Source organism: Meira miltonrushii (genome assembly GCF_003144205.1).
Source record: "Meira miltonrushii strain MCA 3882 unplaced genomic scaffold FA14scaffold_3, whole genome shotgun sequence".
In the NCBI taxonomy this organism is placed as follows: domain Eukaryota; kingdom Fungi; phylum Basidiomycota; class Exobasidiomycetes; order Exobasidiales; family Brachybasidiaceae; genus Meira; species Meira miltonrushii.
The window spans coordinates 2,847,615-2,872,178 of NW_020289945.1; the positions used below are offsets into that span (position 1 = coordinate 2,847,615).

The window sequence follows — 24,564 nt, forward strand, 5'->3', positions numbered from 1 at the left end:
ATCTTCTTGATTGTTTTTAATAGCAGGCATTTGTGTTGTTTTTTGAGGAGGAGGAGATGTTTGTCAAGAACAAAAGATAAAGGCTTAATCTTGATCAGGGTGGGGAAATGCAAGTATAGGCAATAGGCGCAGCGTCGGTGCATTTTGCGTAACTCCGCTCATGCACATCTTTAACGCCGATACGGAAAAAAAGTGTTACACAATTCATTGATTCTTACTGCTTGACTCATAACGACGACAAGGGGAACCATTAAATCCAAAAAGGGCTCTCAATGGTCGCACAATGGGGCTCAGATCAGCATTCCAACGATGAAGCTTACAGGAGTACGGTAGAAGGCACCAGCGCACTAAGCAGCATGGTAATTGGGGCATCTTCTAGTACGCCCTCCTCTCAACCCTCGAGATTGGAGCATCTCCCTCGTCTGAGACGTCAAGAACGAGAAAATGCTTCAGACGAATCGAAAAAGCCCAGCATGTCTGAAAAGCTGAATCGCATGCGAATCGAGGATAGGAGGAGAGCTCGAAATCTGGAAGCCCGTCAAAGGTCTGGGAACCAGGTGCAGAGCCAGAATGGCTCTTCATCATCGTCTATGAGAGCGAATGCTCCATCGTTCCAGCCAAGCCTTGCCCAGAACAGTGCTTTTGCATCGGCATCTGCAAGAGCGGGAACGTCTTATCTAGCTGCAACACAGTTATCGCAACAAGATAGTGTGGAGGCAAGACGTATGAACGAGCTTCGACGAAAGTTTGCTGGACCAGTGCCACCGTCCAGCTGGACGCAGAATGGGAACGATGATGGAGAAGGGCAGTCAGGTATGGTAGATGAGTCAATCATAGAACGCAAACTGAATCGTAAGAGAGCACTCGCGGCATCAAGAATGTTCTTTTCTCATTATGAAAATGGTCGCAATTCAGAGTCAAGTGGCGATAAGTACAGGCATCAAAAGGACATACTTTCTCTTACAGATATCACACTGATTGCTATCATCACTGCGCTTAGCAAGAACATTTGGACACCCTCTGAGCAATTTCAGGAAAAGCTTCTTGCCCTTCCAGTCCACTTGAAGGAAAGGACGCTTGGATTGGCAGGACGATATGCTCAGACTGAAGCGCTTGGTGAAGCAGCATTGCGAGCATTATTCGGCAAGCGTGAAGGATGTTTGTCAGAAGAAGCTGAGAGAGTTGAGGAAGAGGATTCATTTGAAGAAGGCGGCGAAAATACCTTGGATTCATGGGACGTTGAATCGGAACAAACGGAATGGGATACGACTACTACGCTCAGCACGATCGATCTTTCATTTGCTTCTATCAGTGCTAGATCACTTAGAGATCTCATGCTGAGCCCATCTATAGAAGCCAACCATATACGAGCTCTTAGCCTAGCGGGATGGGGCTACGGGGAAGATGCAACACAGTCCTCTGCCGGAAAAATGCGCAAATGCCTACGTACGAGCACTACACTTATCAATATGCTCGATCAAATGACAAATTTAGAGATGTTGAGTTTAGCCGCAACGAAGCTATTGCCTGGGACTGAAGATTGGTACATCCCCAAAAAGATTGAAGCCAAAGATGGTTCAACAGAAGAAGCATGTACAGGCTTGAGTCCAGAAATTGCTTCTGAAGCATTGGCCTTTCTTAAAAAGCTTGCCAGAAGAACGTCAAATTTGAAAACTTTGGATCTTTCTGCTTGTCATTGGATCAATGGGGCTGTATTATCGAATATCGGGATTTATTCAACAAATATTCCTGTTCGTCGATTGATTTGGCCAAAGTTGCAAAATCTTGTACTAACGGATTGTCCGGCTTTCAACGAGAATGTGAAACGCGGCGATGACGATGTTGAGGCTAAGCCAAATCAAGGTACATTCACTGGTCAATGGCATGCGGCACATCATGGTGTTGCACGGTTTACGAACAGTCCCTACTTTTTATCACATAAACCTGGTCTAGGCCGTTCTGTTCTAGCACATGGGATAGGTGCTTGGGATTCAGTCAACGCAAACAGGAATACGCAATCGCTAGTAGGTCGTGAGGTAGTTGCTCTGGCACGTCATAATGGACACGTTCAACGCTCTCGTCAGCTGGAAGCAGCACGTAGAGGAGGAATGCAAGGCTTAGAGAATGAACGGATGCGATCTGCTTTTGATGATGAAAGTATGACAGATCTTGCTTCGTTGGCCGCGCAATCAGATGGTGCTGGTGTGCCAGGTATGTTTACAGGTTTTGCAATCTCTCATGGCGTTGCTCCTTTCTCGGGCAGGCAGGCTGGAGATTCATCCTCCTCTTCTTCATCTTCCTCTTGGTCCACGCCTCCTCGTTGTCCTGTCAGTGGAAAGAAAGTCGCAAGTCACGAATGGGAGCGTGCTCGTGTTCTGGACGCAATCCATGGAAGATGGGGATCAGCGATTGTGGGAACGCTTGAAGACGAATTAGAAGATGGTACCAGTCTTTCTAATCACAATTACAGTAGTAGAGGTCAATTTATCACAGTGTATTTCTAAATCAAACAATCATTGTATTCACAACGAACAATCAATCAATCGCCGGCAACGGATATCATTTCATAGATGCAAAATTAATAGCATACGTATATAGTAGGAAGAGCGGGGAACCGGAAAAGCACATGTGCTTAAGAGAGTTTTTAATTAGGGACAGGATCTACTGTATGTGCATAATAAGAGGGAATATTTAAAGATTAGAACTGCAAATCAAGCCTTGATCTTGCCAAACATGCCCTTGAATTTCCTGCCAAGAGTTTGACCTTTCTCTTGTACTTTTTCAACGGCAGCAGGCTTGCTGTCACCATTTTGGCCATTGGATGCGTTTCCGCTGTTTTGTTTGATTTCGGAAGCATCAGGTGCTGTACCTCCTCCTTCTGCTGTATCAGCTTTGTCATCAACTTTTGCATCTCCGTTGACGGCTTTGGCAGTAGCTTCTTGAGGTGCTTGTGGTGCATCTTCAAATGAGTCTTTTGCTGGAAGTTCTTCTTTTTCACCTGCAGCAGCAGCACCACCGGCAGCGGCTCCTCCAGCAGCACCGGCACCACCTGCAGCAGCAGCATCACCATTTGACTTTTCAGCAGATTCGTCAGCAGGAGATTTTGATTTGATAGAATCAATCACACCTCCATGTTGTTTCGTTTGTTCGCTCAACCAGCCAACAGGTGGAATTTGACCGTCAACACGTGGACCTTCGATAAAACGAGCAGTCTTCTCATCTCCATAAAGTTTAATCCAATCGCTATTCTGTTCTGCTTCTTCGGATTTCTTTTCGGCATCTTTGATTGATGAACCTTCTTCGATTTCTTTAATTTCACGCTTCATCACTGCAACACAATGACGACGTCCCACAACGTGACGGATCGCTTCGCCATCTTTTTGTTCATAAACCCACGTAACGATACCTTGACCATCAATTTGACCGGCTCTATGAACGACAGTCTTACCGCGCCAATAAGGTTCCATCTCGAATTGAGCCACACGCAATTTCTTGACCAACACTTGACGTTTGTCAGATGCTTTATTGTCACCTTTTTCTGCCCATTCACGAGTTGCATCTTCGTATTCTTTAGCCAAATCCATGTAGTTCTTCATCGTGCTTTCACGTTTTTCTTTGTCTTCGTGTAATTTGTTGTCATCCTTTTCAGGTTCGATAAATTCAAACTTGGTCTTCATATTTCCCTTGAGTGGTTCCAAGAAACGTTCAGTTGGAATCTTGTCTTCCATATCTGAGGGACCCTTTGTGAAACGAATCTTTGAACGAACGACTGGGTCAAGCAAAGGAGCCAATGCTTTCCAGATTTGGTTAAAGATCCATGGAGCGTTATGGATCAACATAATACCTAAAGATTCAGGGAAGTAAGCTTCCAAGCATTTCACAATGAACAAGATACAGTTCCAGTCCATATTACGAATACCAAAGCCAGTCATATCGAAAAGAATGACAGCCTTGTCATTTGGAGGCATGATCAACAAACGGAAAGATTCCATAGCATAAATGACGTATTTTTGCATGGAAATACCTGGTTGTGAAAAGGTATAATGACGAGCGACGTGAATGTAACAAATTGGTTGTTCGTTCAAAGCAGTACCTAAAGCGTATGTTTTTCCACTTCTTTGTTGTTCCAAGAATTTCTCAACCTTTTCACCATTTACCAAATCACCTTGTTCGGCCAGATCATCAACCCCGTTATCTAAACGCCATTTGATGCAACCTGCCAACATGGCAACGGCACGGGTAGTGTCCCATTTACGTGCACGCATGAAACGCAACATGATCGTATCGGGATCGTCAAATTTGACTAAACGCCAAAAAGAATTACGTAAAGATTCTGAACCGTATTCTTTTTGTAATGCTTCCATTGCTGCTTTTTCTTCTTGTTTTTTTGCTTCTTCTTTTGCTTCATCTCCTTTTGGAATTCCGGAATCTTTTGCGTCTCCTGCTTCTTCTTCTTGTAAGCCTTCGCCTTCACCTTTTTGTTTGTTTCCGCTTGCTTCGTCACAGCATTTGAAGAACTGGAACAGGGGTTGAATCAGTATACATGCACTCACTCGAAGATCAAAAGCTCTTTATACTCACATCTAGCCATAGCGATTTGAGCTTCTTGTCTTGTTCATCTGTCAAGTTACCGGCGTAGCCCTCAGGAAGAGGCACTTCTGCCATTCCAATTTCTTTAACAGCCATGATGAGAATGAAGATTAGGGGGAGGTGTGAATATTATATAAAATGTCTCTACCTAAAGTCGAATGTGACAACCTGTGCAGATGGTGATCGTAAAGAGGAGAAAGTAGAATGGATTTGCACTTCTGTTTGTGAGATTCTGTCCACTTTATCTTTTTCAGAACACAAAGTGGGGCATTGATTGGAACAAATTTGTATGCATGTAATGTACGTGAGAAGTGTGTGTGCGTATATGCACAGAAGAGTGCGGCATGCCAACTGCCACCTCTCGCCTAATATTCCGAAATGAGATGATGAAAAAAGAAGACGGTAAGCCGCCTTGTCGTTTTTGATCCGCTATTACATCAGTCTGATCTTGAATAGTTCTCAACAAACAAACAAACAAAACAACGGTCCGAAAGAGCGGAAGAAGAGGAAAGATTTGAAATGATTTATTTCTTCTGAACGTGAGAGTATCGTGGGGTATTCTACCCATACAAGCTAAGAAAAAGGCGGGGCAAAAGCAAATAAATAGAAAATACATACAGTGATTGGAAGAATTTGACTCTTTGCTGAACAAGGAGGGTAAAGAGTGTCATCATAAATGACGAAAAAGAATTGTAAAGGGCAAAAGAAGAGGTAATTCATGCGAATAAAAACGCTAAAAATTTGCAAGAAGTGGAGAATGAGAGCAGAGCATTCAATCGGGTCTTTCGCTTTCACACATTCGCGTGCGCGCGTTTGTGATTAGATCTGCGTGTGGGCATTTGGCTGCCTCGGTCATAGCCATCATCTGATTGACAGTGTGTGTACTGCACAACATATGCATCATGCAAGTATCTCTTTCTTTTTGTTTAAACATAAGCATAATCTTATGATTTGTGCTGCTTGGCCGGTCATAGTCCATCGAAATCGGAATAAATAAATCTGCCTATATCTCAATTTGCATTGCAGGTCTCACCAAAGCTGCATTTACTTCCTTCCAAGAATACCCACATCCATTTCCCCCATTAAGACGGCCGAACAAGAATAGACTAACGGCATTCATAAAGTATTTTAGTCTCTCACTCCCGTCCGCGCACGCAGCGCTCGCATAGCATAATGAATTGCAACTTGGCGAGCGAAAATTCACGTGAGCAGATTGTATCTTCCCGCCCCACTTCATTCAATGTTCTCAAGCTTTTCCTCAAGTATTAGCAGTACTATATTCTCTTAATTTGAGTAATCAGTGAACCTCCTGTTCAATAATAATTAGTATCAAAAATCGACATGATGGCTTCCCTGTTCAAGTGTGCATTGCAGGTTGGGCACGTCCAATTCCCCAAACGTGTCCCTCAGGACTATGCTTTTATTTCCCATGCTTTTCTTGGATTGACGGTGAATTCTTAGAGAAGACGCGTTCTGGGTAATAAGATCGATCTGCTTTTATGCAGAGACGCGCCGTTGTAGATTCTACTGCAAGTCCAATCCTGCCAAATGCAAAATTAACCTTTTATTGCAGAGAACAACACTTCTCTAGTAAAACGCGTAAAGAGTGTGTGTGTTATTGTTGGATGTAATTCAACCTCCTCCATCCATCTTTTCCAATCAGCAAAACATATTGTCTGTCACCATCATGCCACCAAAGAAATCCGATTCAACAGCATCGCCTGCCAACTCTGAAAAGAGGACACGTACGCCTTCAAGACGTCGTTCTTCTACAGGCTTAAAAGCAAAAGCAAAGAAAGCTGCAGGTCCAAGTCGCGTAAAAGCATTACGAACAGTCTTTTCATCAAAATCAAAATACGTTCATTTTGCCGGTTATGCTGTAGGAGTGTTATTCATCGCTTTTGGGCTCTTAGATTTCATCAATCCAAAACTTGGCGCTTCTTTCTTTGAAATTGATTATCCAATTTTACCTAAACAACAAATCGCAGTTGATGCTTTGGTGTATGTCGTTGGAGCAAGGGATTTGTTCATCGGTGCTTCTTTGATCTTAGCATTATACTTTGCAAACCGTCAAACGACTGCTTATTTGTTCTTACTTGCAAGTTCTCAAGCTATTTTGGACGGCGCAATCTGTTTCTTCAAAGTTGGAAAAGGTCATCTTAATCATTGGAGTTATGCTCCTTTGGTCGCTTTCATCGGTGCAATCTTGACTGGCTCTTTGGACATTTAGTCTGCTTTTATCGTCTCTTTCTCTCACGCTGTATCTCTGGACTTTTGTACTTCCTTCTTCTGCTGTGCTCTTCCCCTCTCCGTCCCGCTCTCTCTATTCTTTCTCCTCATGTAATGTTTACGGACTTGTATATGATGATTGCAAGAAATATATATTTGATGCTCATAAAAATGCATATTGTACGTGACAAATCCACTCAAGCAGCTGCTTTGCGAGCTCGATTGCGTGTCACTCTGCCCGTACTTGAAGCCGCTGGAGCCTCAACAGGGTCAGATTGAACTGCAATCACAGTGGCGGGTTGTGTCAAATCCTTTGGTTTACGAACAGATCTACCGCTTCGAGTAGTGCGCACATTAGAATCAGACGTTGGCATCGCAGGTTCCGAAGCAGGAACGTCAAGAGTTGAAGTCTTTTTCGTCGCCGTCCTTGTCGATCGACGTGTAGTAGATGTTGCTCTCTCAGCCGGTTCTGACTCTACCACGTCCGCCTCTGGTTCTGAATCTTCTTTGGCTTTCTTCCTTCCACGAGTTTGTGATGGCTTTGTTGCCGATGCACTCTTTGCTGTTGATCTCGTTTTCTTAACCGGCGATGAAGATTGAAGGACGATTGGAATTTCATTCTCCTTGTCATCGTCCTCCTCCATATTCCTCTCGACTCGCTTTACTGGACTACGCGATCTCAGCCTCTTTGGCGAAGAGGGAATTGGTGCGGAAACAACTGTACTACTTTTCACCTTCTTGCTTGGCGACATGCTTTTCAGAGGACTTCTTGACTCTTGCTTGGTCTCAATTGTACTTTCATCACTCTTTGCTCCAGCTTCAGAAGAAGGTTCATGGACTTCCTCAGAAGACTCTTTAGGAACAGGCTGCGGGATGACTTCCACTTCAGTAGCCTGTACAGATAGAGTGAGGTCTTCATGCACCAGCTTTTGTTTTGTTGGCGACCGTTTGACTGGCGATTGCTTGCTCGGAGATCTCTTCTTCGGTGACTTTTGCTCAACTGCAATCTCTTCAACCTGCACAGTCTCAAATTGCGAAGTGATCGATTCTAGCAATGCTTCTGATTCAACTTCCGCGACCTGCTCAATTGGCTTCGTCGGCGACTTTTTGACTGGCGATCGTTTGCTCGGAGATCTCTTTTTCGGCGAATTCTGCTCGACTGCGACCTCTTCTCCGGGTACGTTCTCGAACGGTGAGAGGGTTGATACTGCCAAGAATTCTGATTCAGCTTCCATAGCCTGCTCAATTGGCTCTGTTGGCGACTGTTTGACTGGTGATCGCTTGGTGGGAGATCTCTTCTTTGGTGACTTCTGCTCAACTGCAGCCTCTTCTACGTGTACGTTCTCGAATGGTGAGACGGTTGATAGTGCCAAGACTTCCGATTCAATCTCAACAGCTTGTTCAGTTGGTTTCGTCGGCGATCGTTTGATAGGTGACTGCTTGGTGGGAGATCTCTTCTTCGGCGACTTTTGCTCAACTGCATACTCTTCCACTTGTACATTTTCGATTGGTGAAGTGCTTGATACTGCCGAGGCTTCCTTTTCAGCTTCCATAGCTTGCTCACTTGGCTGGACTTCTGTGTCACACTTCTCATTTGTAGATGACTTGATGTTGCTTCCTGACTCAGTGTTCAGTGAAGAAGTGACTGCTGCAGTGACCCTTCGTTTAGATTTCTTCTTGGGAGACACTCTTTGCTTTTTTTGTGCAGTCGCGTATGTATCAGAAACTCTTCTGTTCTCGACCGGCTTCCTCTCGCTTGGTTCCCATCTAGGACGTCTGGGTGTCACAATCTGCCATTCGCCATCTCCATCGGTGATTACATCATTCTTCCCCGTAGATTCTTCTACGTATGATGTTTCTTCCACATGAGCGATCACTGCTACTCCTATGGGCGCTTCTTGTATCACTGGAGTACTTTCTGCTGCTTTTTTCTCCTCGTCATTTACAACAGTATCCAATAGAGCCGTCAATTCAGCATTCTCCCTGACCATATAGCGTAGCATACCGTACTGAACCTTGGACGAAGGAGTGGCCGGCGCTTCCGCTTTGTCTTCATCTTGTTCCTTCCCGGTCTCATCCTCACTTTCATTCTCGCTATCTGTATCAGTTTCATGACCTTCATCCTGTTTCGTTAGAGCATCTTGAACAACATTCTTAAGATCCTCTTGCTCATCCCTCTCTTCCTGTTCGGCAAGCCATTGCTTTTTGAGATCTTCAATATCCTCGTTCGAATGACCGTCAACGGATACGATGCTCAACAATTTTGCAGGCATGGAAACACGACTCTTGCGAAGCTCGAGTGCTTGCTTTCCTCGCTCAATCGTAGACGAATCTGACTTCCTCGGCTTGCTTGCAGGGATAACCGTCTTCACCTCTTCTGGTTCATCATCTGCAAGGCTTAAGCTTTGATCGATTTCATCTTCATCGTCTTTATCGCAGCTATCTTTGGGCTGATCAGCAGACGAGAACAACTGTTGCATTTGTCCCATCAAAGAAGGCGTTGCATCATTCGATAATGAACTCTTTACCGGAGAAGAAGGCGGAGATCGCATCTTTTGCTGTTCGAATGCATTTTGTCCTTGTCGCAAGAGAGTTGCAGTTCGCAAGCTTACAATTCGTCGTTTTGGCGAGCTATGTCCAAGACCATCGGGCGAGCTCAAACTACGCGGCAAACGAGGTCTACCCTGCGAATCAAGTCGTGGATCGGGGAGGTATTGAGTGCCATTAGGTGAAGTGATTGGACTCAAAGAAGGAGATGGGCTCAGCTCTTTGTCTACTTCATCTTCTTCGGCCGCTTTGCGCTCTTCGGGATAAAAGCCAAAGTTCCAATTGGCGAATACGCCTGCCCGGCCAAAGAAGCTTGACCGTCTCTTGACTTTTTTGGGAGATACGCTCTTTGTCTGTCTTGCGTAGCTGCTACTGTCAATACCTATCTGGTCTTCCTCCATTGTGTCAGGTCCAACAACAGGTGCTACAGCCAACAACTCATCTAGCTCATTTGGAAGCATTCCGTTCTCCTGATCAAGCTCAGCATCTTTATCGTTTTCTTCCTCTATTTCTTCCATGAACACAATCGAATCATCACCCTCTGCTTCATTTCTTGGGGCTTGGGCAGGCTTTCTAGGACTGATTGGGTTTTGAAGTCTTTTGATAGGTTCTGCTGTCCATGGCTGCTGACTGATACTCTCTCTTTTGGGTGTAGCAAATACCAAGCTTCTCCTTCCTTGTTTTGGCATAGATTTCTTGGAGGGAGAAGGTGCAAAGGGGTTACCTGTGCTGGCTTGTGTCTGTGGGCTTTCCGCCTTGGACTGGCCTACTTGTGCACAGCTCAAAGATCCCAAAGGTAATCTTTCGGAGCTGGAGGATGCATGCTGTTGCGGGGCTGAAGAAGAGGAAGCAATTTCATCCGATTGTGTTTTTTGAGTCACTTTCGAGCGTACCAAGCTCATTCGAATAGATTTTCTGCCTTGACTTGCTGGGGCGGTAGAGGCTTGCGGCGCATTTTCGTCATTCTCCTTGTTGGAATCGTAAGCGTCCAAACGCATACGGAAGTAGTTTGAATATATTTCGATCAAGTCGCCATCCAAAAGAGGCACAACACGTTCGCCTTTTGTCTCTTTCTCTACTTCGTTTCCGTTTATCTTTAGTCCTTTCGGGTTAAAGATGTGCAGAGAAGCCGTCACTGTAGAGTCTTCTACCTTTACATGCACTTCACAATGTACTCTTGAAACTGTTTCCCGATAAATGCGTATATCATTGGTAGCAAGTCTACCGATCTTTGTGACCTCTTTTCGTATTGGGTATGTTGCCTTATGCTTGCCATGCTTATTTTCCAAGCTTAGATTTGCTAAAGTGCTGGGAACAATAGCTTTGACTTTGATGTCAGGATCTGATTGTTTGTCTGTCTCGGCAGGTTTACTTGCTATTGGTGAAGTTGAAGTACTTCCACCTCCGAATCCGACGCTACGACGAAGGGATGCGAATACGGACATGATGTCCTATGCCTTGATAAGTGTATTTCTTGATGGTTGTCATGCAAAAGAGTTTGTCTTACTCACATGTATTTTACCGCCGCCTTAACACAGGCACGCGTTCAAAGATAAACACGCGAAGCATCACGTGCTAATTGCTTCGTTCTTTTTGTTCCCCACTATTTTTACTCCACATTCTAATGTATTTTAGCTTCTATCATTCACTCTTAAATTCAAATCGAATGGCGATCAAAAAGACCCTTCTGCCAATCAAAGGCCGATAGTGTACTTTTAATTCATCCTTCGCATTCGGACATACCGAAAATGTGGAGAGAATCAAATGGAATAGAAATAAAATATATCAATGTCTGATTGAATGAAATGTACATCCACACTCTCAAACATCATCTATACACAAAAGACATCTTTTCAAAATGGACGACGGCGCTCAATACAATAACGATAACTCACAAGGTTTTCAACCTGGAGTGACGGGTGTCAATTCTAGTTATTCTGGAAGCGATAGTAACAGTGAGTATTGAAAGCAATTATTTTGTAGGAACATTTAGCTTAAATATGATACTTCTCGAACAGCCCGCAACTTCTCCGCTCCTGGTGCCGGCGAAGGTACGACAGGTTTCTCCAACAGTGGAGTAGGCCATGGAACGACCGGATTCGATCGTTCAGGCGGAGCAGGTGATGGAAGTGGAAGTGGAAATTTCACTTCTGATCCAAATGAAACAATTTCTGGTTTTTCACGTAATGATCCTGCACCGGATTCAAACGGTGCAAATTTTCAAGCACCAGGAACAGGTACGCAAAAGACTGGATTTTCAAATATTGAATCAGGTCAAACAGGTTTCGAAGGTGATGGAAGCAGTGGCGGCGGCGGAGGTGGCTTTGGCGAAAGCAATTCATCTTCCGGCGGTGGCGTAAAGGAAAAGCTTCAAGATTTGAAGGACAGAATCACTCATAATTGATTGTTTACCAAGATTAATATACAGAATTTGTGAAATGAATTAATTGATTTACACCACTTCCTCCTTTTAAGCATCGTCATCATCTCCGAATGTCTTCTTGTTTCCTTGTGGTGCGTCAATATCAATTGCAACCTTTCCACGTTGTGCAGATGCCAATGCTGCTCCTGGTCTGACTCTTCGTGTTGAAGTAGTCTTTCTGTCACCCTTTTCTGCCTCACGTCTTTGAATACGTTCTTCCTTCGTCTCTTTGTGCTTCTTTGGCAAAGGTTGATCGATATCAAATGTACCAGGTTCAGGTGCACTTTCTGCAAGTTTCTTACGCTCCTCTTCAACTTTCCATGGTCTCTGTCTGCGTTCACCATAAGGTCGCTTTTGACCTTGTGGTCGTTCTCCCATCTTACCCTTTGGTGCACCACGACGAATTGCCTCTGCACCTGCATATTGAAGTATAAGCTCTCTTCCGTCCAAATGACCGTTTCTAGGGTCAATCAGCGTTGCAGTTGCGTATGAGGGTGTATGGAAATCAACGAATGCGAATCCTTTACATTTTCCGGTATCTTCAAATTCTCCCATCCGAATCTTGCGTATGCCTGCACCTCTCAGTAGCTCAGGTTTGCCTCCAGTAGTCTCTTTCTTGCTCTCTTCTGCAACGTCATTCTCAACAGCTGTGCTTTCTGCAGCTTCCTCCTCTTCATCGTCTTCTGCACTCTTTTTGGCTTCCTTCTTTTTCTCTGATACTATATTAGATGCTCTTGCAGATTCATGTTCAAATCTAGAAGCAGCCGATCTTTCAATCATATCACGAACACCTTCTTCCGTAGCATTGAAGCTCAAGTTCCCAATGAACAGTGTCGGTCCGGGAGGATGCTTTTGTGCCCGCAGGATCTTCTGTGCTGTTTTCGTTAGACCAGTCTTTCCTTTCTTGCCAATGATACCTTCTAATTCGTTTTGTTGATGTTCCTCTCCTGTACTTGCAGCCATATTTCCTTCTGCTAATGCACGAGCTGCTGCATCAATTGTGGGCCTACCGCCGAAATCAGAACCAGATTTGATCAATAGCCTTCTTCCGTCCAAATTTACTTCACTGAGTGCGATACCTTGCTTGACTTCTTCTTCTGAAGGCACATCTACATATGCAAATCCACGATTGTATTCAAACTTTCGTGCGCCTTTTGGCATATAGACACGAGTGATTCCGAACAATTCATGTTGCTCAAACCATTCTTGAAGTCGGGTAGGTGATGTTTTAAAAGAAAGATTACCGACCCAAAGAGAGAAGAGACTTCGTTGTGTTGCATCTTTCACTGTCTTGTTCTCTGATTCAGCGTTTGCCTTTGCATCCACTTCACCCGTCTGGCCTTCTTCTTGCTCACCATGCTTAGCTGCTTGCTTTTCCATCTTTCTCCGCTTTCTTCTTTCTTTGTGAGAGACTGCTTCGATGTCTTCTTCCTCTTCCTCTTCCTCATCAGCCTTTTCTCCTTCTGCGTGCTCTTTGTCGCTTATTTCAACATCTTCTTCTACGACGTCCTCCTGTTTTCGTTTCTTCTCATCATCCTTCGTTCCACTTTTACGAGCCGCTTGCTTCTCTGCTTTACGTGCCAGTCTCTTTTCCTTATTTGTCAATCCATCCTGTACAGCTTCAACGACTGTAGACGATGACATCTTGACGAACTGTTCTCACAGTGTAATATTCTTGGTGACGGTGAGGAAGAGTGCCAAATTCATTAGTGCTTCACTGCCTTGATGCAATTCCCCCAAAATGAAAATTTCCAAAAGTCAACTTTGTTTTTTGGCTGTACGGAAATCGGGAATAAGGCAGGCAGGTTTAATTGGCTTAATAAGCAAACGCGTAAATTTAAATGAATCTGAACGCGTTTTTACTGTGAGGGGTTCAAACCAACACTTTCCAGTCATTGGACGTGGGTTAATTAGCCGAACGGGAAAAAAAGCTTCTCTCATGCAAAGAGGGAGTAAAGTGCATGCTGCTGAGTAACTCGGCATCCATCCTGGGATTCTCTCATAACTGCTATCATCACAGGTGATTGATATAAAAGGATCTGGAATCCATGATTTGTTATGCATTTGCATCTATCTTATCGTCCCTGTAAACAAGAAAATATCAATCAGGTCAAAAGTGATAAGGAATACCACACCAGCAAGGGAAATGTACAGGTAGCATCAACAAGCAGTGTCATCAACCGCTTCAACATGGAAGGCGATGAGCGCTATACAAGAGAGCATATTCAAATAAGAGAAGAGAATAATGATATGCTTCACAGTGAAGCAAATCGAATAAAGATGGAGGACGAGCATTCGCAAGCAGCAATTCGAGATTCCGAGCAAAGGAAGCGGGAACTTCCAATATCCCTCACTGAGGAAGAAGATGGACGAATTAGCCCAAAGCAACAAAGAAGAAGTCCATCCTATGCTGATGACTCGCGGCAGAATCTTCAAGCAGGCATGCCTCTGAAAGGAGAGAATCTTGAATTGATAAAGTCTGAAAGCAGAGAAGTGACACCTTTGCAGCCTATCGATTCCAACATTCAGCTACAAAGACCAACCGGTGGACTGGTGTCCAGAGACTCAAATTCGTCCGATAGCTCAACTTCGAGCACCGATAGCAAGGGAAGGCCGAGGGAATCAATGTACCCAGAGATATTCGGAGAGATGATTACTACAGTGCTTGAACATGAAGCATATCTGTTCACAGCATCAGAAAGGATACTTCTCGAATCATTCGCCAGCATGGATTACGAGGCCCGACATCTTCTGGCGAGGTTGATCCAAAGACGCAATACGTGGCATCGGGTTGACAAGTTACGATATGACTTCGATGTAAAAGACAAAGCAACAGCTGTCACATCTCTTTGTCAGCCGCATTCCGATATTCTTGCACTGCAATCTGAGATTGAAGAAGAAGGGGATGGCAGTATTACACGCTTCTGTTTGAGCGAACAAGATATGGACGAAGGATTTGAAGAGCCTCTCAACCTCCTTACCCTTGCTGAGCTGAAAGAGCTTGCAAAGAATATGAACAGATTGAAAGGCGTTACAAACAAGGCTTCCATCATTTCATCTCTCCTGACGACCAAATCTCAAGGTACCTTGCATGGTTTTGGAGACAGCAACCCAAACGAAATTCGATCACAAGCAGCAGTGTTACGAGAGCAATTGACAGCAATCGTTGGAGGATGTGTGAAAGTCTGTCCGAAAGCACAATCTCTGATTGATCGAATCGCACTTGTCTATTATCGTGGAGCAGAATTGGGCACTTCTGCTCTTACGACTGCAGTCTTATCAAAGAGTCGTAAACGTGCTTATCCTGATTACGTTTGGAAGAGAAGCGAGAAGTTGTTCGCATCACGTAAACACCTTGTTGAAATGCAACAGGCTCTTCAGCTTGAAATTCAGATGGACCAATGGATCGAATGGGATGGCAGTCGCGATGCGATTGCCAAAGCGATGGAAGCTTTTGAACATGTATATGAACGTTGGAAAGAAGCCGTGCGTGAAGGAGAAGCATTGGCAAAAGACTCATACGATTTGGGTGCATACAATCGAATGCGATTTCACCCTGGTTGGCCTTTGACCAGGGTGGTGTACAAAGGCGTTTATGTGCTTGGAAGATCTCACAAACATGAAAGAGAAGCGGAAGTTTTGCGTGCTTTGCTTGGCCAACGTGTATTTCGAAGAGGCCGTAGAGGTGACTGGTATGATCGTTTAGCCTTGATTACCGCAAACTACCCGCCTTCCACCACGCCAAACGCGATTCGAAAAGCAAAGCGAGAAGCATTGGCGATATCTGTGCAAGGTATCGAGGATAGGGACACTCATTTGATCTATCAAGATACCTTGCAAAGGAGGATCACTCGTCTTGAGAATCAATTAAATTTGCCTTTCTCAGAGAAACACGATTTCTCATATGCAAAGTTGCGCAAATGCGAAGACAGGATCTTCCGCGGTGTCAGGTTGGACAAGATGATGACCGAAAAGAAAGGCATCTTTGGATCTACAATGCCTATTCCTGGCCAAAAGGAGAGGCGTTCCATGTCCCGCGATCCTTCTGCGTCGGATGAGTATTCGTTCAAGTATCGTGCTCCCTTGCGAAAGGTTGTCAAAGTGGAACGCATGGAAGCAAAGGCAGAAGAGCCAGAGCAAGCCGAAGTGGATGAGGGAGACACACCAACGAAAGATCAAGAAGAATCGCCAAAGTCGAAATACTCAGTCGAACGTCGTGATGTACGCAAGGATATGCATAGTGTTTGGCGAGGATTAGATGGCCAGCCTTGTCGAGTTGAATATTTGGTCTTGCAGCACTACGAAAAACAAAACTTCAAGGGGTTCCATTGTGAAGGTGGAGTGCTTACCATGCTCTTTGCTTTGGTCATGTGGGACATCTTGTTCATGCATGTTGACGGTGTTTTTGAAACACCTTATCAACGTCAACCTTTGGACATCCTCGAGGATTCTTTTGCCATTGTTAGAGGTCCTGCTTTACGTCAGAGATTGGTTGAGATCGAGAACACCGGCGGCCTAGATCTCATAAAGCAGACTGATGATCGTGAACGTGAACGAAAGACATGGGCGATCGGATGCAAATGGGATTTGTACACACAAGAAGATCTTTTAGAGATTGCAGAATGTATGGGAGGTAAAGCGCTTTCTGTTGTTTGTCAAATGTTGGCAGAAGAATGGAGTCATTGTACTTCAGGAATGCCGGACTTAGTCGTCTGGAGGCATGCCGATAAACAAGTCAGGTTCTGTGAAGTGAAAGGACCGGGTGACAAATTGAGTGATAAGCAGAAGTTATGGATTGACGTCCTTTTACGAGCTGGGTTGCGAGTTGAAGTAAGCAAAGTTGAAGAGAAAAAGTAGTGTGTTAAAGCAAAGCTTCTTATTGAAGCAACAGTATGTATTTTATTTCAGCATTTTGTACGACCGCATCTGTATTTTTATGCATTGCAATACCTGTAACCGTGGTGGTCATGAGCAGAAATTGAACGTGAGTGAACGCGGTATACGCGTACAGATAGAAGCGTATAAATTGCCGCCCAGTGACCAGAATTGTCTCAAGGCTGAAGCAACCGCGCCGCGTTTTAATTTTTATACGCGCAAAGTGTTGGACTACTGAGCAGTAGGCGCCGAAAGAGCAACACATGCCGGAACCATTCTTTTGATGACCAATACCATCAGGTAGAGTAGCATACATTGACACTCTAATGTGTTCAATCGCTTAAATCGCCCCAGACATCGCCACAAGGATCGCAAAATGTCCGATTCGAGAGATTGCCAAGTGATTACACCTCAACGCACTTTGCGTGACAGGGATGCAAGTCAACCGAATCATCGTCCAAGACCTGCACTGGCATCGAGTGCTAGAGGATTAGCCAAACAAGAATTGCGTCGTCAACGTGAATTGGAAGCCAACCTGGAGTTTGCAAAAGCAAATGAAAAGCTGAAAAAGGCCACAAAAGCTGGATCCCGTAAATCTTCCTCCTCTCAGGCAAGCGTGGATAGCGAGGCGTACAGCAGTCAGCAAGCGCATACATTCGACGATAATTCGTCTAATTCACAGGAAAATCACCAGGTTCAGGCCAACTTACTTTCTCAACAGAGCCAAGTTTCATCTTCTGAAAAGATGGTGGAAGATCTTGTCAGCAATGTCGCACCCGCTGAAGCAAGCGAACAGATATCTTCAGACCTTTCTTTGAAGACACCAGAAAGCCGAAAGAGAACCATTGAAGATGTCGAAGGAGAGCAAGATAGGCAGTCAGTGTCTGCGAGAGTGGATACAAGTGAGGCTGCTGCCATTTCAGCAGTGGTATCAGATCCTATGCCACCGGCAAAGAAGATCAATTCTGCAGTGATTGAATACGATGATGACAGCGGGTTTTGGGATGATGCGGATATGGACTGGGATGTGCTTGACCAGATCGATCCGCCAACACAGCCAGTTCAAGCACCTCCATTGGCTGAATCTGAAGGAGTCTTCCGATGGGCAAACAAGAAAAGCGTTGTAGGGACTGCTAAAGCAGCAGATGCAGCTTTTCGCTTGCAACAATTTCTAGAGGAAGAAGAGGAAGGAGGGTTACCATCTACACAGATCGCAGGTCCTTCTCAAGCGGCAGTAGCCCCAAGAACACCTTTTCGTCCTCTCGCTCCTTCAAGATTGAATCAGTCAGTCACGAATTGGAATGAGCAAGCACAAGATACGTCCGGCAAGCAGGTAGACAAAGCTGCTGATGCAATTGCCAGCATTCAATCTCCTGCTCATATGTTCCAATCTGCCGCAACTCTTCGTACACCTAATGGCGCCTCTCAAGGGGCTCGCATGCCGCTTCCAAACAATCGTGTCATCAACTCTACACCTCGAAAGCGGGAGGTATGCTATGGTTCCATGCCCAGCGGTAGCCAAAAGGTTGGACACTTATCTCAAACTCCTCTCTCACGAAAGAGTTTGAGTAATGCACTACGTTTTGGACGTTCGAGCTTGCCCAAGTTCAAATCTCCTTTCAAGAAGGATATCGCTCAAACAGCGGTACATGCTACACAATTGACTTCGAGCCCGCTTCAGAACCGCTCTCGCTTGGTTACGACTCTGCCACGAGTCAAGCTGGAGAATGAAAGAGTCAGCGCGACAGTATTCAACTTGGATAATCTCCCGGAGCAACGCAAGACGCTTCTTGACGCTGAAAAGTCGTCTCAGTGGGCATGGTATCGTGGTGAATCTTTTAAGCAGTCTGACGATTACGAATTCATCTCAAAGATCTTGAATGATCCTCCATCAGCGGCACTCTTCAGTTTCACTGATCCAGCAAATCCTGAGGGAAGTGCATCTTTGGACATTTCGGCAGCACGTAAAGAGCTGGCAGAGGCTGCCGGTTGTTCGGTGGACAAAATTCCATATACGTGGGTAAAGAATCATTGGTCTCTAATTCTTTGGAAATTGGCTGCTTTGGCACATCGATCGGAAGAATACGAGCAGCGCTTCTCGTGGAATGAAGTGATCAGTCAATTACGTTACCGCTATGAAAGAGAGGTCAACCGTGCTCATAGATCTGCTATCAAGCGCATTCAAGAGCATGATTCACCGTCTGGACTGCCGATGATCTTGTGCGTTTATGATGCTTCACATGGCGCGGATGAAGATGAACCTCATCTCATTTTGACGGATGGTTGGTATCGGATACATGCGCCACTGGATGAAGTATTGTCTCGTGCCGTACGTGCAGGTCGCATTCAGCGTGGACAAAAGATGACAATCATGGGCGCGCATTTAGATCCCGAAAGCTCTGCGTGTGAGCCTATCGAAGCATTTGATACTTCCCCTTTGCTCATTCGTGGTAATGGTTGCAAACTTGCACCATGGCATGCACGTCTTGGATTTCAAAAGGTTTCATGGGCATCTTCAATCAGATCTCTAACCGTAGATGGAGGATCAGTGTCTATCTTGGACGCAGTAGTGACAAAGGTGTATCCCAAAGGATTTATGAGCTCAACATGGACAGCAGCTGAAGCAGAGCTTAACGGTAACGGCGATTCCTCTCAGCAGCAAGATCAACCCAAAGAGTTTAATCGACCAGAAACTTGGAATGAGAAAGAGGAAGAGGAGAAGCAATCTGAATGGAACAACAAGAGAATATCAACTGTAGATGAAATTCGCAAGACATTGCAGTCCCAGTCTGAGAAGCTCATCATTGTCACGGAGATGCTCTCGGAGAAATGTCAGGACCTAGATGAAAATGTTGTGATCGATGGTCTGGCTTCAAGCAGCTGTGAAAGCTTTTTGGACGCAATGCTGGCCAGTGACAATCCATCTGACTACGTTAAAAATGTTGGCATGGTGCCCGCGTTGCTTCGTGTGGCTCAAACACGTTTGGACATTTTAATGAGCGCCAATCAGGCTGAGATGGAAAGACGATTGGCTGATCTTTGTCCGCCTCGACAACGACGTGCATTCCGTACGATTCGATTGATCGATACAAAACGTTTCATTGCCGAGCAAAAGTCAAAAGATCCATCGGTCAAAGAAGAACAATCTTTGTCGTCTTTGCAACAGAGTAAATTGATCGGATGCAAACGTGAATGCTTGATTCGCATTTGGGATGCAGATAAGATGGAAGAAATGGATTTCAAAGAAGGATGTCGATACAATATTACAAATCTCACACCAAGCAACGTTAACATTTGGCCAAAAGATGTTGACGGATTGGATGAGGTTCATCTGAATACCCGACAAGATAGCAGATGGGAAGAGATTTCTCTTAATGGAGCCTAAAACTGCTCAATAGCAATACAAACACAGTAATACCCCAGCATATATGCACCACTAATTCAATCCTCCAGCGCGCACTCTCAGCCACCTAGTCTTAGCACCTGTCTACTCTTATCTTCCAGACAATACACTTGTACATTATTCGTAGCTGTAATCAATTCATTACGATACATAGCATTCAGTTGAAATATGAAAAGGCGGCCAAGCATCAACAGTGTGATATAGTTGCAGTGCACTGATCAGGGTAAATACAAAATGTGTATTACTGTTCATGCTGGTAATTTGAAATGTAACAAAACATTAAAGTGGTTTTCGGATCAAGCCGTTCCGTGAGGTCTTTAGAAAAGTCAGTCATGCTGAGCTGAACCAATGTATTTGGCAACTTGCCACCACAATGCCTGCAGCGGTAAGGCATTGTTACGATCTCTAGCATTTATTTGAAGACTGTGAAGGTGGCTTGTGGTGAGAAGTGTATTCGTCTGAATACAAATTCGTTTGAAGCACAGGCCATCTCAGATACAAAGTTGTATATTTCTTAGAGGAAGAGAATACTGAGTTCGCGGAAATTTGGACCAGCTGCACCGTGAGGGCTTGATTCAATCAATAGTACAGAGCTGCTTATGCTGTAAAGTGAGCGAAGCGCATACATTGTTAGATTTGCCACACACTTTCATCGTTTCTACCATTACCTCATACCAATCTCCCAAGTAACGTGTTTAACGATGGTAATCCAAGCTATCGAGGACGCATTAAACCGTTCTGTTGTGACAGTGCTCGATACAGCTCCTGCAACAGGGCCTAAGGAGCATGCTGATATAAAACAGCCAAAGACCAATGATGAATTGTGGGTATCAGAACTGACACGCTTTAGTGGCTCTTTGTTTGGCTGACCATCATTCATACCTTGCAGACGTCAAGTATGGCCGAGAAAGTATGGTTTTCAATTGACTGGCTTCAAAAAAATCAAACCAAGAGTCATCGGTGCAGTCCCTCCTGAATGCATTCGACAGTAAGTATTGATGGAGTGTAAGATGTAAGGGCGCATATGCTCACATTTTCTTTCAAAGATTGATGCTAGATGTTATCAAGCAAATACGTCTTGATCTTATGGAAAGAGCTGACCGCACTGGTGGTGCTTTTCGCCATGTCTTCCTTTCAAAGACTGATGAAGAGATAATCGATAAGATCTTATCACTTTCTAAAAAGGAAATGCTGAAAGATCTTTTACGACTTATTGATGGTAGAGGATACAATTGGGATGAATTCCTTGAGACCTATCCGAGCGTAAGCGACAGTACATACTGTGGCATTTACTTGATCGGAGTCAATTGGCAAGAGGAAACGTTGGCCCATTTCGGCTATAGCAAAAACACAAATTTGGTCGATGGTTTATATGTTGGACTTACGACAAAAAGTTTTACTGCGTAAGTGCTGAATCTTACCAATATCGAATAACTTAACGAACAATTTCCATTCTTCACCATTCAGACGTCATACATCGCATACAAGGGAGGTGAAAAGTTCAGCACTTCTGACAAAGTTGCAATTGCTACAGGACATCGCAGGTCTGAATTTGAACAAGAACTTCTTTCACTATATTGGCCTCATGCAAACAACTCCACACAAGATCGAGAAAGATCCATTCATGCGCGATTTAGAAAGAGCAAGAGTTAGATCCGACTGTAAAGAGAGTGCGGTAGAATGCTTTTTAAAAACAGCAGAAGCAGTTTTCATTGCTATGTTTTGGGCTTGTCAAACAAAGGATTGGTATGTGATAACGAAAAGAATTCTGTCAAGCTTCTTTGCTCACCTCTCTCTTTCTCATGATGTAGGTTGAATCACTGTCTACGCAAGTGTATGCCTTTTGCCGATCCTATCATCGGACTGAATGCAGTCCCGTCTTTCCATTTTGGTGAAGTGGCCAACATGACAGCTTATACTCAGGTGAGATATGGCATAATGTACCTGTGTAAAGCAACCATACTGATCGGCTGCTCACTTTCGCCCTTCCTACAGAATCCTCGTATTGAAGAGAAGAAAGATCAATTCAGATGCTACAGCTTCGCTCAACTCTATGAAATCCAGGAATCGGTATTTAAAGAGCTCATGCGTAGAAGCGATGCCAAGCGCAAAAGTGATCTAGAGCAGAACGACGAAGAAAAGGAAGGAAAAAGTACGACAGAAAATAGATTCAAGCGACTTGCCGAGACTATTTGTGCAGTAGTAATCCCTAAACGACGTAAAGTCAAAGATGAAAGCCCTTCAATCTAGACAGCCATATTGTCAAGATGCATCAAAAGATTCTCCCCGTTTCAAAGTCTTCCCAGTCGATCTCAGTTCAACTCCACAACGTATGATCAATTCTTCCATCGTCTTCAAATCGGTTTGTGTCCTCACTTTCTTGGTACATTCTCTTGTAATGGTGTTTTCGGCCTTTTTTCCGTTCCATCCTGTAATATACACATCCTGTAGCATATCCGTACCGCCGCTTCGATCATCCGAATGTACACTACTGTAGCTTAATCTCCAATCCAATTCCGCTAGAACGTCTCAACCCCACAAAAGGAAGCTTTGAACTTAATCAAAACAAACAACGTGGTCTTGAGAGAAATTAGCGTTTGCACCAAGTGTGAGTACCTGAAGTTAGATTTATGATTTTGAAATTGTACAATCAGCTAATCAATGCATGTACGCAGCAGCAGCATTAACGAGTTTAGCCTAAAAGATCATTTTAGCGGAGAGCATCCCCTGCGCAATTTAGCGTCTTTGTTCCTTTTCTTTTCTGCGCTACCATCAATTGCTATCTCGGCGAAAACGGCGAGAATAGAAGGTTCCATATGATTGATGCCATGTTGTCTTTTGCTGTACGTCAAGTATTCGATCATCATTTACCCCGCATAGACGCATGCAATTCATCAATCAAACTTCAAATCAGACTAGGAAAACATATTCCGCTGCAAGCCGCGGAAATAAGGAGGATGAACTTTACATCGGAAATGCAATAGTAGCCACACATGACGGTGAGAAAACACTTTGATCCTTTTATGCCGGCGTTTAGGCTTTTAATTACCTTTGTCTTTCTGCATCTTTATGTATGACGGATCTTAGTTGGTCTTAGCGTACAGATTAGGCACTGCTCTTTTGTTAATTCATTAATCTCTCTTTTGAACGGTTCCGCTGCAATCACTGATGTACAGTCGCAATGCCATCGAACAAATGGCAGTCTCACACTTCGTCATGTATGTACCTCACTAACATTAACACACTAAAGACAAACAAAAAACGAAAAGCTACTTCGAAGGGGTCCGCATCCCAACAAAATCACAGAGTTCAGGCACACCCTAACCCAAAAAGGGGGACATGGCAAGAAGATTAATGGTTATGTACGTTGTTGTCATGCATTGGCGGCTTGACCATGTGCTACTTGAAATGTTAGCGCAGCCGTACGTCTTTACGCCATCACAGCAGCAAAACGTACGCGGAATTCCAGCAAGCTTTCATGCAAATGCTGCACATGTTTGGTAGATAGGGCCAAGGCCTTTTGTCTACTCAGTCTTCCAAGACAATTCTTGATTCGCCTTGTTGCAACATTCGAAAGACATAAATAGAGGCCATTTTGCAATTCAATTCATTCCCATATCCCATCATTAAACAAATCCACTTTCCCACAATTAATACTCTTTCTCATTACAAAATGTTCAAGTCTACTCCTATGATGGCTTTGGCTTTGGCCGCAATTGCATCTTTGCAAGTTGATGCACGTTTGTTCACGGTGACAAACAAGTGTTCCTACACCATTTGGCCAGCAGTGTACACCGGTAACACAGCCCAAGGTACACCAAGTGGTATTGCCTCTCAAGGTGGATGGCAATTAGACGCAGGTCAATCATCCAGCTTTGGTGTTCCAGACAACTGGCAGGCATCCCGTATTTGGGGTCGATCCGAATGTGATTTTAGCAAACCAGACGTTTCATCTTGTGCAACGGGTAGCTGTATCGGTGGTTTACACTGCACTCAACCAGGCATTCCACCTGCAACTTTGGCCGAATTTACACTTTCTCAACAAGGTCAAGATAATTATGACGTTTCACTTGTTGATGGTGCAAATATTCCAATGGCAATCACTGCAAACGGTTGTCATACAGCAAGTTGTCCGATCAACTTGAATCCAAATTGCCCTGCTCCTTTGCAAACCAAGGACGCAAGTGGAAACATTGTCGGTTGCTTGTCAGCTTGCAAGGCTTTGGGCGGTGATAACAATTGCTGCTCAGGTGCTGATGACACACCTGCCAAGTGTCCTTCAAGTGGCGTTGAATACTACAGCTACTTCAAGCAATGCAAAGACGCTTACGCTTATGCTTACGATGAATCTTCCGGTACAGCTCTTTGGACTTGCTCCGGTGGCCATGATTATACAATCACATTCTGCCCTTAGACTTGAAAGGCTATATACTTTACCACATTTTCATAATCTCTCTTTCCGCATGATCAATGAATTACCTATCTGCGTCCATCACTA

At 44.4% G+C, this 24,564-nt stretch overlaps 10 protein-coding genes across 10 annotated transcripts; 7 read left to right on the forward strand and 3 right to left on the reverse strand.

The window, feature by feature from the left end:
* The first annotated feature begins 240 nt into the window (after positions 1–240).
* Positions 241–2,662, forward strand: FA14DRAFT_161755 (uncharacterized protein). The gene has a single exon (XM_025499275.1). The coding sequence runs from the start codon at positions 273–275 to the stop codon at positions 2,502–2,504; it is 2,232 nt and encodes a 743-aa protein (XP_025354625.1). The 5' UTR covers positions 241–272; the 3' UTR covers positions 2,505–2,662.
* Positions 2,663–2,915: 253 nt separating this feature from the next.
* FA14DRAFT_137055 (CRAL/TRIO domain-containing protein) lies at positions 2,916–5,075 on the reverse strand (the record flags this gene model as incomplete). Its single annotated transcript, XM_025497029.1, has 3 exons — positions 4,582–5,075; positions 3,206–4,517; positions 2,916–3,049 (listed from the first exon to the last, which is right to left on the reverse strand). Coding segments are annotated over exons 1-3 (1,551 nt in total), but the record flags the coding sequence as incomplete, so codon positions are not given.
* A 1,164-nt stretch (positions 5,076–6,239) lies between these two features.
* Positions 6,240–6,978, forward strand: FA14DRAFT_191394 (uncharacterized protein). The gene has a single exon (XM_025501864.1). It carries the CDS (start codon positions 6,278–6,280, stop codon positions 6,818–6,820), a length of 543 nt encoding a protein of 180 aa, XP_025354627.1. The 5' UTR covers positions 6,240–6,277; the 3' UTR covers positions 6,821–6,978.
* Positions 6,940–10,841, reverse strand: FA14DRAFT_161757 (uncharacterized protein). Its single transcript, XM_025499276.1, has one exon. It carries the CDS (start codon positions 10,809–10,811, stop codon positions 7,017–7,019), a length of 3,795 nt encoding a protein of 1,264 aa, XP_025354628.1. The 5' UTR covers positions 10,812–10,841; the 3' UTR covers positions 6,940–7,016.
* Positions 10,842–11,224: 383 nt separating this feature from the next.
* FA14DRAFT_156993 (uncharacterized protein) lies at positions 11,225–11,770 on the forward strand (the record flags this gene model as incomplete). The annotated part of the gene is made up of 2 exons (XM_025497866.1): positions 11,225–11,321; positions 11,385–11,770. The coding sequence occupies 2 exons, from the start codon at positions 11,225–11,227 to the stop codon at positions 11,768–11,770; spliced, it is 483 nt and encodes a 160-aa protein (XP_025354629.1).
* FA14DRAFT_161758 (uncharacterized protein) lies at positions 11,752–13,521 on the reverse strand. Its single transcript, XM_025499277.1, has one exon. The coding sequence runs from the start codon at positions 13,430–13,432 to the stop codon at positions 11,837–11,839; it is 1,596 nt and encodes a 531-aa protein (XP_025354630.1). The 5' UTR covers positions 13,433–13,521; the 3' UTR covers positions 11,752–11,836.
* Positions 13,522–13,781: 260 nt separating this feature from the next.
* On the forward strand, positions 13,782–16,742 carry FA14DRAFT_161759 (uncharacterized protein). Its single transcript, XM_025499278.1, has one exon. The coding sequence runs from the start codon at positions 13,979–13,981 to the stop codon at positions 16,643–16,645; it is 2,667 nt and encodes an 888-aa protein (XP_025354631.1). The 5' UTR covers positions 13,782–13,978; the 3' UTR covers positions 16,646–16,742.
* A 129-nt stretch (positions 16,743–16,871) lies between these two features.
* Positions 16,872–20,214, forward strand: FA14DRAFT_174026 (uncharacterized protein). The gene has a single exon (XM_025500515.1). The coding sequence runs from the start codon at positions 17,040–17,042 to the stop codon at positions 20,046–20,048; it is 3,009 nt and encodes a 1,002-aa protein (XP_025354632.1). The 5' UTR covers positions 16,872–17,039; the 3' UTR covers positions 20,049–20,214.
* A 553-nt stretch (positions 20,215–20,767) lies between these two features.
* Positions 20,768–22,679, forward strand: FA14DRAFT_174027 (uncharacterized protein; the record flags this gene model as incomplete). The annotated part of the gene is made up of 6 exons (XM_025500516.1): positions 20,768–20,889; positions 20,956–21,054; positions 21,113–21,469; positions 21,534–21,812; positions 21,878–21,989; positions 22,062–22,679. The coding sequence occupies 6 exons, from the start codon at positions 20,768–20,770 to the stop codon at positions 22,314–22,316; spliced, it is 1,224 nt and encodes a 407-aa protein (XP_025354633.1). The 3' UTR covers positions 22,317–22,679.
* Positions 22,680–23,711: 1,032 nt separating this feature from the next.
* Positions 23,712–24,532, forward strand: FA14DRAFT_161760 (thaumatin-like protein). The gene has a single exon (XM_025499279.1). It carries the CDS (start codon positions 23,740–23,742, stop codon positions 24,478–24,480), a length of 741 nt encoding a protein of 246 aa, XP_025354634.1. The 5' UTR covers positions 23,712–23,739; the 3' UTR covers positions 24,481–24,532.
* The last annotated feature ends 32 nt before the right edge of the window (positions 24,533–24,564 follow it).